The 18,701-nt window shown below is 38.1% G+C and overlaps 3 protein-coding genes across 11 annotated transcripts; 2 read left to right on the forward strand and 1 right to left on the reverse strand.

Annotated features, from left to right (window-relative positions):
• Window positions 1–776: 776 nt before the first annotated feature.
• Window positions 777–1,905, reverse strand: LOC128732974 (soma ferritin-like). The gene is made up of 3 exons (XM_053826479.1): window positions 1,623–1,905; window positions 1,291–1,557; window positions 777–1,220 (listed from the first exon to the last, which is right to left on the reverse strand). The coding sequence occupies exons 1-3, from the start codon at window positions 1,699–1,701 to the stop codon at window positions 892–894; spliced, it is 675 nt and encodes a 224-aa protein (XP_053682454.1). The 5' UTR covers window positions 1,702–1,905; the 3' UTR covers window positions 777–891.
• Window positions 1,906–2,144: 239 nt separating this feature from the next.
• On the forward strand, window positions 2,145–4,519 carry LOC128732975 (ferritin subunit). 2 transcript variants are annotated; one of them, XM_053826480.1, is made up of 5 exons: window positions 2,145–2,301; window positions 2,477–2,591; window positions 3,715–3,986; window positions 4,045–4,173; window positions 4,237–4,519. In XM_053826480.1, the coding sequence occupies exons 2-5, from the start codon at window positions 2,501–2,503 to the stop codon at window positions 4,378–4,380; spliced, it is 636 nt and encodes a 211-aa protein (XP_053682455.1). In that variant the 5' UTR covers window positions 2,145–2,301; window positions 2,477–2,500; the 3' UTR covers window positions 4,381–4,519. The 2 variants fall into 2 exon arrangements, with proteins under 2 accessions (XP_053682455.1, XP_053682456.1); XM_053826481.1 differs by lacking the exon at window positions 2,145–2,301 and adding an exon at window positions 2,302–2,418.
• Window positions 4,520–11,640: 7,121 nt separating this feature from the next.
• Window positions 11,641–15,437, forward strand: LOC128732972 (potassium channel subfamily K member 9). 8 transcript variants are annotated; one of them, XM_053826474.1, is made up of 4 exons: window positions 12,318–12,477; window positions 12,735–12,926; window positions 14,417–15,035; window positions 15,102–15,437. In XM_053826474.1, exons 3-4 carry the CDS (start codon window positions 14,470–14,472, stop codon window positions 15,370–15,372), a joined length of 837 nt encoding a protein of 278 aa, XP_053682449.1. In that variant the 5' UTR covers window positions 12,318–12,477; window positions 12,735–12,926; window positions 14,417–14,469; the 3' UTR covers window positions 15,373–15,437. The 8 variants fall into 8 exon arrangements, with proteins under 8 accessions (XP_053682445.1, XP_053682449.1, XP_053682448.1 ...); XM_053826475.1 differs by lacking the exon at window positions 12,318–12,477 and adding an exon at window positions 12,484–12,680; XM_053826470.1 differs by lacking the exons at window positions 12,318–12,477; window positions 12,735–12,926 and adding an exon at window positions 11,641–12,297.
• The last annotated feature ends 3,264 nt before the right edge of the window (window positions 15,438–18,701 follow it).

The raw sequence follows: 18,701 nt of genomic DNA on the forward strand, positions 1-18,701 counted from the left end.
TAAAGTAAAAATATTTAAATGGAAAATTTTCTAATCCAATCACTGCCCAGCATTCAATATCAAACTATGCTACGCTATGATATACAATCACTACCCAGCAATGAATAATAAGGGTAATAATCCAATAACCAAATACTTTTACGCTGAATGGCATTTTACTAAATGATACGGGTTTATTCTCAGACACCCTGCGTCCTTCTATCGTACAGCTACAGACTACGGCATTCTCAACGACGATGACAGGGCATAAACCAAAGGAAAACTATGACTTATTTTCACTTCTTGCCTCTAGGAACGATATTGATAATGCAAAATAGGTTTCAATGCAAAAGTAAAGATCATACATAAATAGCATTGGTTTATTTTCAGGCTCCTCTACACCCTTTCTTTTTGCCTCTTGCCTCTTTCCAAAGCCAGTTTTCGTACTAAGGACTAAGGGGACTAAGGGCACATTACCTATTGCAAAATAGTATGCATTAAGGAAAAATGTTGATAACAGCGACACCTAAACACGGATAATAAGCAACATATCAAATATTGTTCGCAGTGATGACATATTAATATCCATACAGAAAACAACGTGAAATGATTTTATACACACATAGCAGCACGACACTTGAATCTGTAATTGAAAAATGCAGATAGATGAAATGGATTATAGGTACGTGAGCGGCTTATCAAATATTCGAAATCTTTGAGATAAAGTTCAGCTGTTATTACAAAATAAACCAATTGCAGGTCATCATTTTATAACACAATTTATTTAAACGCTGCTATTTCGGTTTTCAAATTTTATTCTGGGCGATTGAAAAATACAAAAATAAATTTATAGAGAATTTATCATCAATCTCTTACAACAATCAGTGCAAGTATTTTTAAACAGAAAAGGCACTACTCCACTTTTTCAAGATACTCATCGAACATATGAATGCCCATATCCTTAGTTTTAGGTTCTTCAATGATACTGTGCAGATTATGAATATAACCAGTTAGCTTACGGATGACACCACTTTGATATTCGATAATTTCCTCATCTAAATAGTGGGCTACATCCGGATCATAAGCTACACCCTTATCGTGTGCGTGCGAGATCTTCTTATGAATTCGATGGCTCTCATCGGCTAACAGCTTTTCGTAACCAAGCGCCAACTTCAGCGATGATAATTCGTCACTATCCACAAGACTAGCCTTATCAACTTTGCCTTCATTAAGTTGACCAACTATTTAAAATAAAGATATAGGAATGAAATAAAATAGGTGACTCAGATTATCGAATAGGGAATCGGTTACCTATGCTTGGAACCCCATTTAGTGTAACGGATAGTCCTCGTTTGCTCTGATATTTAATCAATCCGACGGTATCCTCCCAAGCTTTATCGGAAACTTTCCGGTATAGTTTCTCGAAACCTGGACGATCCAACTCGTATTTATCAAAAGTAAAGGAAAGCAGTAAGAAATCATATGATTTTTCCAGCTGCTGATTAGTGAATGTTTGTAAATCATCGCGGATGTGATTGATGGCTGAAAACTGGGCAGTAAACTTGTTAACATCGGTGGCTGAAATAAGTCAACATTTAGAAAAGCGTTAGCCATTTACAGATAAAACAGTAAACCAAACTTACCGTTGGTATCATCGGCGCGGATCGTACACAAACCGGCGACTAAGGCCACGCTCAACAAAAGAAACTTCATTTCGAACATTTTACTGAAATATTAAGACCCAAAGTATCACTTATATGTTCCCGATTTGCTTACACTGCCTAACGATTTTGTGAATCTTCTTGACCCGACAAAAATCGTTTAAGAGCTAAAACGCGTAAAAGACCAACATTAATCTATAGTTTGTGGCAATCTGCTGCGCTGCGAACGAATTGTATTGAATTTACGTCTTACTTACTCGAATATCTGATCTATTATGAAGGTGCTCACTGCATGTAGACAGTTTTATGTGTTGAAAATATAAATATAAATTAGTTGGCAATTGCTTAGTGTTGGTGAATGTAACAACAATGGTTTTACATTCAACTTGTCCATGGTGTTCCACAGCGATCTCTTGTTATCATCGATTGGCAGGCAGTCGCATTCGCATACAGTCATAAATATGGCAGTCTAATGGTTGTAGGTTCGTGCGCAAAACCATTTTTCTCTGTAAAAACCATTTAATCTGGTGCAATGAGTCGTCGTTTCACGCACCAACACAACGCTACACCCTTGTGAGTTCTTTTTATGCGATAAATGACCAGCCTAGTGTCGAATTGAATCATAAAAGTATCGGACACCGTGAGCAGTGGAAGCTAAGCTGTGAGGTTTTGATTATTCTATTCTATCGCAGCTCTAAGTCATACCTTCTGTGCCAGTGTGTATAAAGGTTGACGGCGCAAAATACCTTAGCGAAGCGGTTCTTAATAACAAAATTCAGTATGTCAATAGTTTTCAAAACAGGCAGAAACAGTGCAAGTTTCTTTCTTATTTGCAGATTCATTATCGAAGAAAAGTGGAAATGATGAAGTCGATCTTTTTCGGTGTTGTTGCCGTTGTCATCACCATAGTGTCGTTTTACCAGGAAACGGCCCAAGCTCAGGAACAAAAGGGTAAGTAGCGTTGATAATTATAAAAATCATTTGCTTAATTGAAAACTATTAGGTAACTGCGACATATATTCCTGAAAAACAGTTCTCTGTTTTCCTAGTAGGTATAAATCGTCAAAGAAAGGATTTGCGTTTTTGTTTCTCACTAATACACGAGAATCTGATAGTGCTTTACAGAGAGACTGTACAATACAGAGGCGGCAAGACTCAATATTTGAAACTAAGCACCGTTTAGTGTCAAAAATTGAGTGCTATGTCGCTTCTGTTGTATTCTACGGTCTGTAGAGTGCTTTGATCTGTTACATATGTTACATGGTGAGATACCCGTAGACTATAATGCCTACATTCTGACTGTATCAATCGTTCCAATCTACCTACAAAGAAAGAGTGAAAGTCTAGTCTTCGTAACTGTACCTGAAGGTGCCATGTGGATGCGATTCTGAAACAAAAAGAATCTCAAGAGAAAACAGCTGATTTCATTATTCATCGCTAACAAACTAATGAAAGCAATTTTGTCGCCAAATTTAAATCATTTGGATGAATTTTATGTATGTCAAAGCTATAGTTTGTGCTTTTATTGCGAGTCAGTAAAAGTCGGAGAATTCTCGTAACCATGAATGGAATATCAGCGATTCAAATCTATGAGTAATCGCCACACGCACAGATCATGTACAGTTTATGACAAACAGTGAATCTTTATCTAATGACAAGATTCTCAGCAGTCGATCACAGTGTTCGATTTTATCTAGCTGCGAGAAAAAAGGTTATGCATGTTTCTATTGAGATTCATACATTCCGATCATTGTATCTGTTTTCTTGTCGCAATCAAGCAATGAACATGGTATAAGGTTTGTCACAATCCGTACAGATCGCGACCAATACTTTGTCGCTTCAAGTAGTGATATCAATGAATTAGAATCTGATCGCTCCTATATTCTTGATCGCTAGGAGCGATTTTTTTCCATCCCTGCTCCTAAGTATTGATTGGTTTCGCTGTGAAATTTGCAGATTCGTTAGAAATTTGCTTTAGTTTAATTTTTTTTTTTTTTTTTTTTTTGATACAGTGATTCACATAATTTCTGTTTAATTTTTTCTACTGCCTATGTTTTTCTTGTCATTTTTACAGGAACATCGGATCAAGGCACGTACAAATGGAATGCCATGGATGACCAGTGTCTCCGAGCTTTGCATGGCCAGATCAACAAAGAATTCGATGCCTCTATTGTATACCTGAAGTTTGCTGCCCATTTTGCCCAGGAAAAAATTAATCTTCCAGGATTCGAGAAATTCTTCTTCAATGCCGCTGGCGAAGAACGCGAGCATGGTATCAAACTGATCGAATATGCACTGATGCGAGGCCACGGCCCAGTCAACAAGACTACTTTCAATCTTGATTATGTGAGTATTCTTGGGTTCCTTACGTTGCAATCCTCTGTATTCTGTACCATCCTAACAGAGCTTCCAAATTCCGAGCGGAACAGATGGTGAAACCGCGTTGAAATATGCACTGAAAAAAGAGGAAGAAGTAACCCACAGTATTCGCCAAGTGATCAAGGCTTGTGAGGAAGGTTCAAACGATTTCCACGTAAGTTTTTGCACTTTGCGGATAATACAAATCTTTAGCATCACTAAAAATACTGTATTACAGCTTGCCGATTATCTTACCGGCGAGTATCTTGATGAGCAACATAAAGGACAGCGGGAATTGGCCGAAAAAATTGCTACTCTAAACAAGATGAAGAAGAGTGCGCCCAAACTAGGCGAATTTCTGTTTGATAAGAACCACATGTAAAAATAAGACTTATAAATCTATGTGTTAAGGAACTTAGAGAAGATTGCTATCAGATTACATTTCAAATTCCAACTCTTTTTCTGTTACAGTTTTGAAACTAGATCGCAGAATGTTGAACAAATAAACTTATGAACAATACAGAAAATTTAAATTTGTTTTACTTAATCGGGTCTGAATCCGTAACTTCTTAATACTATAGTCAAATTTCAATTCTATAGTCTTTTCTGCTTAATTTTATACAAATGTGATTATAGAAAGTGGACGAAAGAAATACACCCAAGTACTCCAGTATCTTACGGGAAAACCACGCAATAAAATAAAGCTCCTATAAAATAATGTTTTTCAAATTTCATGTACCTTCTCTTTCAACATTAGTTGTTTAGTTGGACCCATTTTTTTGATTTCGACTTTCACGACTTTCACATTACTTGAATTTTGTGAACGATACGCTCAGCCTGAAAAAGACAAAATGATCGAAAAAATAAAATTTGGTCGTCTTCTTTCTTTTCGAGTTGTTTTGTTCATGAATACCAAAAATTATACAAAAAAGTCTTTCCCATATTTCTATAGGAATGATATCCGAAATACAATTTTTTTTTAATTTTTTCGACGGCCATGTCCAATTGATACAGGGTTCGGAAGATTTGTACAAAGAACTGCCGCGTCCTATTTCCTTTGACTCAGCCATTCAAATATTTATCTACTTCAAGTAGACTGTGTACTTGTATTTAATGATTATAAACTGCAAAGATTACCAACAGTCTTGTTATTGAGTACAGTGCGATCGATTCAAAGACCTTTTTGATTGTGCTGATGCATACTTCCCAACAAACATTTTTGTCAGTTAGTAGCTTATTCAATTATGTATAGCTAATTACCGGGCTATTAGCCCTTAATAAGTTGTTATACAACAAACATGTAAACAATTGCATACTAGAATAATAGTTATTATCACTTAATAATACAGCTGTAAACCTGAAATTAAATATAAAAGAAAACTTATCCAATTAAATTCTAGTATAATTAAATTCTATTTCAGATATCGTATTCAGTACTAAGACGTTCCAAAAACTTCTATAGCTGTGAACGTTTTTGGTTAGCCTTAGGCACATTTGAATGATTAGAAATTGTTTTCGAAATTATCAGCTTTTATAATTGACTGTCAGCTCAGTTTCTAAAATCTATACCTATAAAAATGGATTTCTGTCTGTCTGCCCAAATGTTCCTTTTAGAATCGAAAACTACTGAACCGATCGCCGGGAAAATTTGCAAATAGGGTTTTTTGGGGCCAGGGAAGGTTCTTACGATGGTTAGAGACCCCTCCTCCCACTAGGAGCGGGGGCTCCCATGCAAATGAAACACAAATTTCTGCATAACTCAAGAACTAATCAAGCAAATGGAACAAACTTTTACATGTGGGTGTTTTTGGAGACTAGAATTTTTTCTATGGTGAATTGAGACCCCTCCTCACTTTAGGAGGGGGGGCTCCTATACAAATGAAATTCAAATTTCCTCATAACTCGAAAACTAATTAATCGAATGGAACCATATGAGGCATGTGGGTGTTTTTGGAGGCATGAATTTTTTCTATGATGAATTGAGACCCCTTACCTTTTTAGGAGGGGGGGGGCTCCCATACAAATGAAATACAAATTTCCTCACAACTCGAGAACTAATCAAGCAAATGGAACCATATGTGGCATGCGGGTGTTTATGGAGGTTTGAATTTTTTCTATGATGAGTTAGGACCCCTCTGCCTTTTTAGGAGGGGGGGGGCTCCCATACAAATGAAATGCCAATTTCCTCATAACTCGAGAAATGATCAAGCAAATGGAACCAAATTTGGCACGTGGGAGGTTTTGGAGACAGGATTTTTTTAACGATGGTTTCCCCAGTAACAATTTGGGTTTTATTGCACTCTTATGATGGTATTTAAGACCAAAATTGGTCTTGAATGCTGCAATAAGAGTACAATAAAACTCACACTGTTGCTTGGGTTGAGACCCCTCACCCCTGTTGTAGGGGGATAAGGACTTTCATACAAATAAAACCGAAATTTTTGCGTAACTCAAAAACTAATCGAACTCGAGAAATTGTAGACTTTTTCATAAAACATTAATCAATAACAAGACCACCAAAAACTATCGATAGTAACATTAGATAATTCTGCGCGAGACGGCCACAGGCCGCGACTGTTGCCGGCGACCTGCCGTCGGAAGCGCCGGCCACTGCGGGGGGCAGTCCCCCGTAGAGATCACCTCTATCTAGGTTTATTTATTTTCCTAGATCTACTGATCTCTATTACTTTCCTTCAGTTGGGTCACCCCTGCGAAATGGTACTTTCTACGAAAAGATTTTCCGTGAAATGGTACCTCCCGCGTAAGGTTTTTCGTGAAATGATATTCTGCGAAACTCTATATTCCACGTTATGGTCAACCGAGAATTGGTGTTCCGCAAAACGGTATTCGGCGAAATGGTTTGTAATGATGGCGAATATTTGAATGCTATCCGCTTTATTTTATCAGGCTAAGCAATGCGGGAAGTTGTTTTCTACTTTACTGTGAGGAAAATTTGTATATTAAAACACCAATGAACTCCCTAGAAACTTGCAAAACTCAAGATTGTTACAAAGGTCATCCGAGATTCACTATTTATGTACAACACAGTTTAATTTGTGGCAATACGAAGTTTGTCGGGTCAACTAGTTTTAAATAAAATTCTGCAATACCGAATAACTGAAATTTTCAGCCTAATATTTTCTTTTCAAATATAATTTTTGTTATTATGTATAAATATCTCGAATTATTCGTTAGTACATAGTTAGTTAGAACATGCGTTTTACGACATTGATGTGATGTGAATTTATCTTTTTTGTATCCGGTGAATAAAAAATAAATTTTCTAATGTATTCAGAAATTTTTAGATGGTTTGTTGGGAGAGCGAGCCTGTTACCAACCTTCTGTGGCTGCCATGGGCAAATTGTCTTCTATAAATTTTATTAAATTTCTACCAAAATGTGATAAAGTCGTGAAAAAAATGAAAACAGGCACGAATAGAATTTAAAAATTTTCTAGTACACGTGCTTTTACAAGAAATAAATCAGGCTAAATGATTTGATTAAACAAGAATAATCTTTGTATCTTGTAAATTACAAGCATCACTGACAGACATTTCGATTTGTGTTAGCTACCCCTAAGTAGTAAGATTCTGCATCACCATATTTTAAGGAAACCACGCTCGAACGATATTTGCTTAACCTTTGACACGAAACTGAACAAAAAATGAGATTGTTTCATCAGTCATGAATTAAACATTTATTTTTACAATGCAATTGATGCTTCTTGTAAATGAGAGCAAAATTTGTACAAATCATTGTGACGACTACGACTACGAAACTACACGATTTCTTTCACCCTCATGGACCATTGGAAGTGACCATATGTGCGTGTGAATGAAGAATGGTCCAAAATATCTGTTTCTTGCACTCTTTGACAAATTCCTATCCTTGCTTCATTCATAGTTTAAACTTATCCAAGTAACAGCACCTTACATTTAACGTCGCGATATCGCGAATAAAGCAAATTAGAGTTAATTTAAATTAATAATTAAATTTATTTTATACATTTGGATGATGTGATACTACAGATCCTACTTTTGGTGGTTTCTAAAATGTGATACAGGGATACCTAGTATAATCAATATATATAGAATGCCAGTGTCGCAGCAGTGCGCGTGGTAAACATCACACATGTTCAGATAATGTATTTACATTATATATGCAAATGTGTGTGTGCCTGAGATTCATCAAAAGGGGAATCTCATTGTCAAACCTTGACAACCGGTTTAAAATATCAACTATGGCTGCCAAATAATGTGATTGGAAACTTCGCTTGCTTCAAATTTCTAAAAAAAAATCGGTGCTAAAGAGCGCAGTTTTGGGATTCTATTCATCCGGACGAAAAGAAAAAGAACGTTTAACACCATTTACTGGCATAAAAACACAGCGGAGAGCGCACTGATGACAGCACCAACCAGCGCACAGATAAAGAACAGATAAATAACAATGAGAAACTTTGACAATGAAGTTCCCGATGCACAGACTTGATACAGATTGTTAGCATCATGTTTACCACAATGAGTCCTGTAGAAAAACAGCGACACTGGCATTCTATATATATTGATTCTACTGGATACCTCGATATAAGACAACCTGCTTATAAAACAACCGCTCAATATAAGACAATCACAACAACTAGAGAACTACACAATATTTGTCTTATATCGAACAAATCCCTTTGACATAGCTGGTAACGATACCAGAGCTAATTTTGCATTCCAAAATCGGCGCCATGAAGATGTTCATTAGGCCATTGCAAATCATATTTAAAGTTTTTGTCACCCCCCCCCCCCCCTTGGAAATTGGCTTGAAAAATCGGGGGGCAAAAAATAATTTGTAGCATATATGTCTTTGTAGCATATTGTCTGTGGGCTCTACAGTCTGAAAAACTCGAAAAACGAGTCTCCGAGTTGAATTAACGCTTCAAGCACGAAACAGAAATGGAAATTCGAACAATGGAATTTCCGAAAATCGTCCAAAAAAATTTTCCTTCGTTTTTGTCTTTTTTCGTATATTTTTGCATAGAAAATAATAACGTATATATTATAAGCAAGAATAGATTCGGTTTTCACGTTTAAACCTTAAATAAAAATTCTTAAAATCCTTGTTTTTTTTGCTCGATAAAAAAATTCACTTTGCTTTTTTTCGCCCAAGGACGCGGAAGGACAAAAACTTTATAAAATATTTGTAATGGCCTTATTTCAAAATAACCTTAAAAATTGTAAAAAAAACTAATAGTTCAAACAATCATAAATAGTTCAAAAAACGTAAACGCACAATATAGACCAAATTGGGGAGCGCTAATGCAAAAATTTTTGAAAAAATTATGTTTCGATATAAGACAATTAAACATTTGTGCGCGAGCCGTATAAATAAACAAACTGAATAAAAAAAAATTAAGACAATTTCTATATAAGACAACTTTTTGAAATTATAAAATTTAATTTAATTAACATTAGTGCAAAATAGACTGCTGTGCCCTCTCCAGTCAGGATACCGTAAGCACTGCAGCACAACCACAGAGTTCATCAAAATCGAAAATGATATTCGATGCGCCTTGGATCGAAAGTTTGCTACAGTTATGGTGCTCCTTGATTTTAGCAAAGCTTTTGACTCAATCAACTAGGGATGGGAACTATCATTAAAAATCGTTACAGATAAACATCAGTAGTTTCAGTACGTTACTGATAACTATCAGTAATTTTACGCATCACAGCATGGTAGCAAAAAAATAGGAAATTTTAATAACTGCATTTTTCATTGTAATTTTACATTGTAATTTATCAGGTGGACTTCATGGAGGCTCGCGCAATTACCGACCAGATTTTTTTACCATCCGACAGATCTTGCAGAAATGTTGAGGGTACATCGTGTCCTCGGATCACATCTTTATTGATTTTAAAGCAACATACGATACATTGAGACCAGCTATGGCACATAATGCACGAAACTGGTTTTCCGGATAAACTGACGCGACTAACTAGAGCTACATTGGAACGAGTGATGTGTTTCGCACGTCTCGGGGACACAATCGAGTCCCTTCGAGACACGGCGACGGTTGGGACAAGGTGACAGCTTATCCAGTATGCTGTTCAACATCACTCTTGAGGCGGTGTTCCGACCAGCGGGTATCGAGAGGCATGATTTTCATCAAGGGTAGAAGTATATGAATCACGACATACTTTCACTGCTTGTGAATCCCAGAGACCCCCATCTACATCTGACGAAAGTCGCTAGGCTACGGTGGGCCGGGCACGTCGTAAGGATGCCGGACGACAGAGCAACGACAACAGTTCGTTTCAACAACCCCACCGGCACCGTAAACACGAAAACTCAACATGCAAGATGGCTTGACCAAGTCGAAAATGATTTATGACTTTTAAGACGACTGGGAAATTTGCGACGAATGGCCCAAGATCGAGTTGAATAGAAACGACTGCTTGAAACAGGACGAGCCACCCCGGCTCTAGGCTGCCGACGACAATGACGACATATTGTGTAACTTTCGTCTATCGTACGCATCTACCGACCATTAACTTTAATCCAACTGATTTTTCTAACGGGACGATGTAACTGTATCAGTAAGCATCAATAACTGCGAAACCTTACTGATACTTAGTGATATTATTGCTTACTGATAACTATCAGTAATTAATGATAGTTTTCCCAGCGGATTCCCGCAAGAATCAATTTTAGGACCGCTTCTGTTCTCGATGTTTATTAACGATCTTCCTGAGCAATAGCTATACTGTAAATTTCATCTTTATCTGACGATTTTCAATTATACCTTCCCGGAAAAAGTAATGAAATCGACATTCTCGTAAATAAAATTAATATGGACATAAAGGAAATTATGGATTGGAGTAACTCAAACGGTATTCGATTAAATGCTGGAAAAACTCAAGCAATCATTTTCAGAACGAAGAGAATGGTTTTTGATGAAGTTGCTCAAATTATGGTTGGAAACAAGATTATTCCTTATTCAGCGGTTGTTAAAAACTTGGGCATGGATAGCTATATGAAATGGGATGCTCAAGTAGCAGCCGTGTGTAAGAAAGTTTATGGGTCTATGCAATCATTAGTTGCACTACGCCATTACACTCCAAAACCTATACGTTTACAACTAGCTAGAACTCTTATTGTTCCTTTGTTCGAATATGGTAGAGTCCTGTTTGCAAATGCATGTAACGAAAATTTCGAAAAACTCAAGTTCCGTCACTCGTTATGTCCATAGCATTCGCCGATTTGATCACAATTCAAGCTTTCAAAACTCATTGGTTGGGTGTACATTTGAAAATTTTCTCAACTTCCGAATATACACTCAAACATACAAAATATTGTTTGATGGGCCAACTTATTTTTCAAACACTCATTCTCCCAATCAAATAGAACAATCTTTTGCTAACCAGTTGTGTTTTGTGTAACTGATGTTGGCAGGAAAGCCTTTCGTCACCGTAGTATCTGTCTCTGGAACCGTCTGCCGAGCGTGTGCAAAAGTGCTAGAAGCTACGCCGCCTTCAAAATATCTTGTAAAACATTCTCAGCAGAAAACTGATTATTATTAGAACTGATTGATTATTAGCAGAAATCACATTGTGCGGAAACTTTGAAAACCATTATAAGGTTACTTGTGTTACGTGGATATGTAGTTAAATAAAAATATCTTATATCGAGGTATCCCTGTAGAACCTTTGCTAACTACTGCTACCTTTTGTAACTAACAACTTCTAACTACCCTGCAGAACTAGAACATTAATTCTTAAAATTATCAAATCCATCACGCAATGCAATCACCAACGTACACTAAAATCCCTAAAATCTAAATAATAAAAAACTTTCAAATTTCGTGCTGCCAAAAAAGCAAAACAGAGATTATTTTTGCGAGAGCCCTTCGCTCTCTTTTGGTATCCGCATCTGCAATGCAAGGATATTCGACTAATAAAACCCAGAGCTGTCATAAAATATCCTGTTGGAATACAAAGAACAACAGGGAGGGTCTTTTACAGTGAACGGTGTAATACAAAATGGCAATAAACAGTTATCAAAACAATGACAAAACAGTTTGCAATAACAATTTGACAAAACCATTCTCAAATTAAGTTGTGGAAAATGTTGCAAGTGTAGAAATAAGAAATTTATTTATGAAATACAGTTCTGTTGGGTAAAGAGCAGGATGAAACGACAGAATATTCGCACCCTTTCACTGGTTGTGTGCACGTTTACTTATTTGCTTATTGGAGCAGCTGTATTTGATGCCCTCGAGTCGGAAACAGAAGCCCGTCGATGGGAGTTTTTGAAAAGTAAGTATTTAAAAGTAATGGTTACCAATGGCTGACGGATATCTTAAAGCTAATTTGTCACGCAAATCGATTATCTCATTGATAATGTTTACTGTATTGTGCAAGCATACTGTCATTCCCATGTGACAACGTCGGAGGCGGTGAAGCTATCAATACTTAGTGTATCTAAAAATTGGCAAGGTTAAATTAAAAACTTTAATCTACCTAACAGCGATGTGAACTTTTATTATACCACCAATGAACATCAGTTTATTGATGCCAATACAGAGAGGATATATTATGCTGAATATATTTAAACCTGAGCTGATATAAATTACTGCATACTGAATGTAATTGGGAAAGATGAGACAATAATTACGCAGGGAATTTCGTGCTGAAAGACAGTGTGTTATCTACATAATAACCTGTATTATTCTCTTACGCATCTTTTTTAATAGATACGAATACAAATTATTTGAATGTGATAATAGTATAATAACCCTTAGCATCCCAGTTGGCCTCGAGGCGAGTACACGAGGATCACGACAACGACGCCGTTTGGTATTGAATATGGTGTCAGCTGTTTTGCACCGATAATAATTCCCGATAAAAATTGTGTATCCGTTTAAATGATGTATATATCTAAAACAGTATGTATACGATGGATGACGTAAAGATATCAGTTTTTTTACTATTGGCCAGCTTTTCAGATAGATTTTCCATTTTTTTTGCATATCTGACGCAAACCAAAGGGAAGCCGAAAAAATCATTCAATTCCGGAACGGTAATTCTTTTACAATTGATGAAGGGACGATAGAAAAATGAAATTTTTTTAGAGTGAAGGAGAAAGAGCGGAAAGGTGAGAGAGAGGGGGGGTTGTTACTAGCTACGCTTAACAAGTAGTCGTCGTGACTCCTAGCTTTTGTCCATTGCTGGAAGGTGTCTCGATCGAACCAAGCATTATAATCAGAGATTATAACCGGATTCAAACCCACAACACCCGCCAGGGCATGTGGGTCGCTGGTGCTCATGTACCTTTGAACCATAGAGGCGCTGGACAAAATGAGACTACACAACCCCCTTATTAAGTGAGCGACGTATCTTTATACTCTACCAAAGGTGGGTTGAGTTTATTTATAGACACAAATTGTGCCTCTTCCTCGATCTATTGTGATCGAACAACTGAATTGAGAAGTTCAATCTAACTCGTTTTACACACCGGGCGAGGAAACTGTACAGGCACTTGTGACTTACAACGCACTGCATGTGACGTTGTTCGTCAGTTAGCGTGTTAGCCGCGATTCGCAAACGCGGATCTTCGGGTTTACAGTCTCCTTTTGTCCAGCGCCCCTAAGGTTCAAAGGTACATTAGTACCAGCGAGCCACATGCCCTGGCGAGTGTTGTGGGTTCGAATCCAGTTATAATCTCTGATTATAGCTTCGTTCGACCCATGCACCTTCCAGCATTGGACAAAAGGTAGGAGTCACGACGACTACTTGTTGAGCGTAGCTACTAATTACCACCCCACCCCCCAACTCTCTCACCTTCCGCTCTTTCTCCTTCACTCTAAAAAAATATTACTTTCTTCTGCCGTCCCTTCGTCATGTGTAAAAGAACTGTCGTTCTAAAATATTAATTATATATGCCAGACCTCATTTCAAGGTCAATGCAAAAAAGACGTGGGTTGATCATTCAATTCCGTCAAACCATTCTTGAGTTTATTCGTGACATACAAACTCTAGCTTGGTTTTATTATACTAGATTGATAGAACATATCAAAATATTGAAATATAATAGTTTATCCGATATACTCAAAGGAAATAAATAAGTCCTTGATCACAATGTGGTGAATACCTTTCAATTGCAGGAATCCAAGGTACGATTTACCTTCAACTGTACTCCGAATCACCTTCCTACCTTGATAATGGAAACTTTCGACATCCAGAACTTTTTCCCGATGAATGGCCACTTGACCAGTTAGCATTAATGATTCTCATTTTTGTAATTGTAAAATTATTGTAATCATTACGTTATACAGAATAGTGAAGCCACACTTTATACATTTTGTTCCCACTTTATCCTCGTGGAGCCTGGTGTTTAATAGGTTTTATATAATTCAAACTTGTCTTTCAATTTCAGGTGTGAAAGCTAACTTTGTCGCAAAATACAACATTACACCAGAGGACTATCGAATGATCGAGATAGTGATAACAGAAAACAAACCACACAAAGCTGGTCCCCAGTGGAAATTCGCTGGTGCTTTCTACTTTGCTACCGTAGTTTTAGCTATGATTGGATACGGCCATTCGACACCGGTTACAATTGGTGGGAAAGCTTTTTGCATGGCATATGCTATGGTTGGTATTCCACTTGGGTTAGTCATGTTCCAGAGTATAGGCGAACGTTTAAACAAGTTTGCATCGGTAGTCATTCGGCGAGCCAAAAAGTATCTTCGTTGCCAACAAACCGAAGCAACAGAAATGAATCTAATGCTTGCCACGGGATTGCTGTCCTCCGTAATCATTACAACGGGAGCAGCCGTATTTTCCAAATACGAGGGCTGGTCGTATTTCGATAGTTTTTACTACTGCTTTGTTACCCTCACTACCATAGGTTTCGGAGACTATGTTGCGCTTCAAAACGACCAGGCGCTTATCAACAAACCAGGATACGTGGCGCTAAGTCTAGTATTTATTTTATTTGGACTAGCTGTTGTTGCAGCTAGCATAAATCTCTTAGTTCTACGCTTCATGACAATGTAATATTACAAACATGTTCATCTCTACATGCATTATTAAATCGTTTTTTTTGTTTTCCAATGCAGGAACGCTGAAGATATTCGACGCGAAGAGGCCGAAATGCAATCTTCTGGGAATGGCCTTAGCTATGAATGTGAATCAACTGGTAAATTACTATCATGTGCCAATTTGAATTATTGCTCCGAAATTGAGGAAGAAGACACTTCGGTCTGTTCCTGCACTTGTTTAGGAGGAAATAGTTTTACTAACCATGAAAATGAGTTTCTTTTAAATCAAGGTTATCACCCTGCAGACATAATAACTAGTACTATAAGTTTGAAGCGAATGTCCATATAGTCTTACCTTTTTACTTTCCTTTATTAATTGTTCGATATAATAACATATTGATTATATATATGTATATATGATTAGATAGTCTCTAAATTGATGCTTATCAATTCAAAATAGAATTAGAATATCACTTTCATAATGGTAAGTATGGCTCGTTCGTGGCAGATACGCCGTCGCAATGTGTTTGGCCTTCTTTGACTGTGACTATATGTTTGGTAAAGCATGCAAGCGACAACAAAGGCGCAACAGTCTCTGCTGCAAAGTCGAGGACGGTACGAGCGGAACTTCCTTCTGGGAGCGCCCCGCCACCACTATCTCAATGCAATCCCGCAACGTTGAGGTTGGAAAGTGCGGAACTTCCCTCCGGGAGTACCCCACCGCCACCTAAACAATGCACTCCTACGAAGACTTGACGGGCGCAACGAAAACCTCGCAAGAGGCGTACGCAGCAACCACCAGTCGATAGCAAACCTAAGAGGCTCAATCCGCCGTTAAGTGCGGGTCGGACATCTGTGGCCTGTCGCCTGCAGCAACCGAAGCCTGCGAGTGTAGGCGACTCGGCCGCTCAACTCAACGCGCACCACACGATATGGGGCAGCTCGGACACAAACAGGGGTGTGTACCTACTTGAATATCTTACTTCTAACGATGTCAATGTAATCAATGCAAGGAATGACCCCACGCTATCAGACAAGAGGTCCTAGACCTTACTCTATGTAACGCCTCTATAGCTGAGAAAGTCAAAAATTGGCATGTCTCTGATGAACCAAGTTTATCAGACCACAGACATCATTTTCGACATCTTCGACAGGCTAATCGTCTAAAAAGAGAACAATTCAGAAATCCGGGGAAAACCAATTGGAGTTCCTTTAGGGATCATTTGATTGCCCTACGTAATTCCTGTCACAATAATATACGAACTCCAGTTGAGCTGGATATCGCCGCTAGTGACCTGCAATGTAGGACGCGTATAACACAAACTGTCCCGTAAACACGCGAACAGTTTGCCATGATGTGCCCTGGTGGAATGAGACGCTTAGCACTCCGTAGAAAGGCTAGGCGTCTGTTCAACAGGGCCAAAATCACGTCTAACTGGGAAGACTACAGAACTTCCCTCACCAAATACAACGATTTTTTTTTTTTTTTTGTATGCCAGAAGGGCATTGGGTTAAAAGGCCACTGCGACAGTCTTAATGATCGTCTTTTGTGGCAAATACAACGATAAGCCAAAAGGAAATCACGAGTTAAATTTTGCGAAAGCATAAGGCTACGCGTCTGCAGAAAGCGATGTCCAAGGACCACTGCAATGGTCAAAGGCAATTAAAACAGAGGATGGGTGGGAGTCTCACTGTTTTCGTTAGTTGGTGGGAGCAACTCGACAAAAGCCAGGATGCCAACTTTATTCATATAGTGTTAAATACAATGTTAATTAGTAACACTTAAATTTAGGTAAATTTCAATATCATAATATGTTCCCTTTTTTAAAGTTAATCATCGTACATTATTAGTCTTCCGACTCACAGTCATTTAAATTAAGTGCTCGCCTGGTAATCCGTTTTGGACTAGGTGGTTCTGCTTGGCCTCCCAGTTGGCTTCGAGGTATGACGCTGGCCTAATAAGTCAGTCGTCGTATGTTCGAATCTCGGCTGGGAGAGGCTGTTGAAGTCAATAGGATCGTAGCAACTGGCCCTGCAATTGTCCTGTACTCGAACAGCTGGCTGCGAAGTCTGTCGTATAAAAACAGAAGGTCAAGTTTCGGTAACGGAATGCAGCACCTAGGCTTTGCTTTGCTATATAATGCAGAAACTTTTTATGAATATTTATGAGTCAATACAAGCAAATACGTATTCAATAATTATAAATTTTTTAATGATATCAGTTATTTCTATTTTGTAAAAAAACATTATTTTAAAAACAGTATTTAAATAGTAAATCACTCAAATATACGTTCTAAATAACAGTTATTTTAGCATTCCGGGCAGAGTCATGACACATATCGGCACTAATGTTCCATATAAAACTTTGTCAAATTTTGCTTGGTTGAGACGGTACTGTCAAATGAATGTGAATTTAGTCAAAGTGATTGTGCCATCCCTAGGGTTACCAAGTCTGAACATTACCAAACCAAACCTGCCTTCAAAAAATGCGCGGGGGGAGGGGGTGTGGCAGCATATTAGAGGATTTGTCTGTAATGTGTAATGTGCGTTAGACAGTCGCCGGTAGCATGTAATCGGCATAGAGAGAAAGTGGGAGTCGGTTGACATTTTCACGTGGGAATTATTGAAGATAGCTAGTTTTTGAGTGACAACCACTTGCTTCTGGCGCTAGTGGACAATTTAATGTATACCGCCAGAAGCAAGGTATTATCACTGCAAAACTAACTATCTTCAATGATCCACTGTTCATGATTGCTAATAAATTTATCAGAAAATTTAACAGACCAGGCAAAAAGTACAAATCCGGCTTCATACGTCGGAAAACCGGCCTTTTTGCCGAATTGACCGGCCAAAGGCTTTGCAAGTGAAAAACCGCTCGGGCCGGCCAAAAATCGGCCACTTGGCAACCTTAGCCATCCCTGGTAATTTTAATTGTAACAGGCAGTAATTGTAAATGGCAGAACACTTTCTGCCAATCTACATATGCACGCATATGTTGGGTGAGAACCTGCCCAGCCTGACCGTTATCCGAAGTGACATTGCAAGTATGACCACGCCTCATTTTAATTTTATATAAACCATTCGCGTTGACGAACGTAAGCGGCTGCAACCTCCAAAAGTTTACTAGAGTAGTGAAGCAAAAGATCGCAACATTTTGGCAGATTTCACTCACATATGGGAATTTCTATGCGTGTGCAAGAGATCGTTTAATGCAGTTAACGCGAATAAGGGATAGTTCTCTCGTGATCTACCAAGCTTTGTTACTTGGATTTTACAGAGACTACACAGAACAGAAGTGGATGTAGAAATCCAAACACGTGCTTGCTACTTTCTACAGATACTAGCAAACCTGGCGGTAGCGAGTCACTTTTTTTCACGAAAACACACGAACGCATACGAATGCACACGAAAGTATGTGAAAGCTGCTATGCGATTGACAGCGAGCGTTCTGCTTATATTGCTGTTATTCACTTCTATGCGAAAACCTTCCCAAAGAAAAATAAAAACAAAAAAGACTCTGTTACCAGTTTTGATCGTCGAATCGTTCGGACTTCCACTTCTGTTCTGTGGAGACTATTTAGATTACAGAGGCGCCGAGACACTCAGAATCCGCCATATTTTGAAACAAAATGGAGAGTAAGAGTACCATCATAAATAAAGGTAACTCTCCGCTTTCGT

This window comes from Sabethes cyaneus, chromosome 1 (genome assembly GCF_943734655.1).
Source record: "Sabethes cyaneus chromosome 1, idSabCyanKW18_F2, whole genome shotgun sequence".
Classification (NCBI taxonomy): Eukaryota; Metazoa; Arthropoda; class Insecta; order Diptera; family Culicidae; genus Sabethes; species Sabethes cyaneus.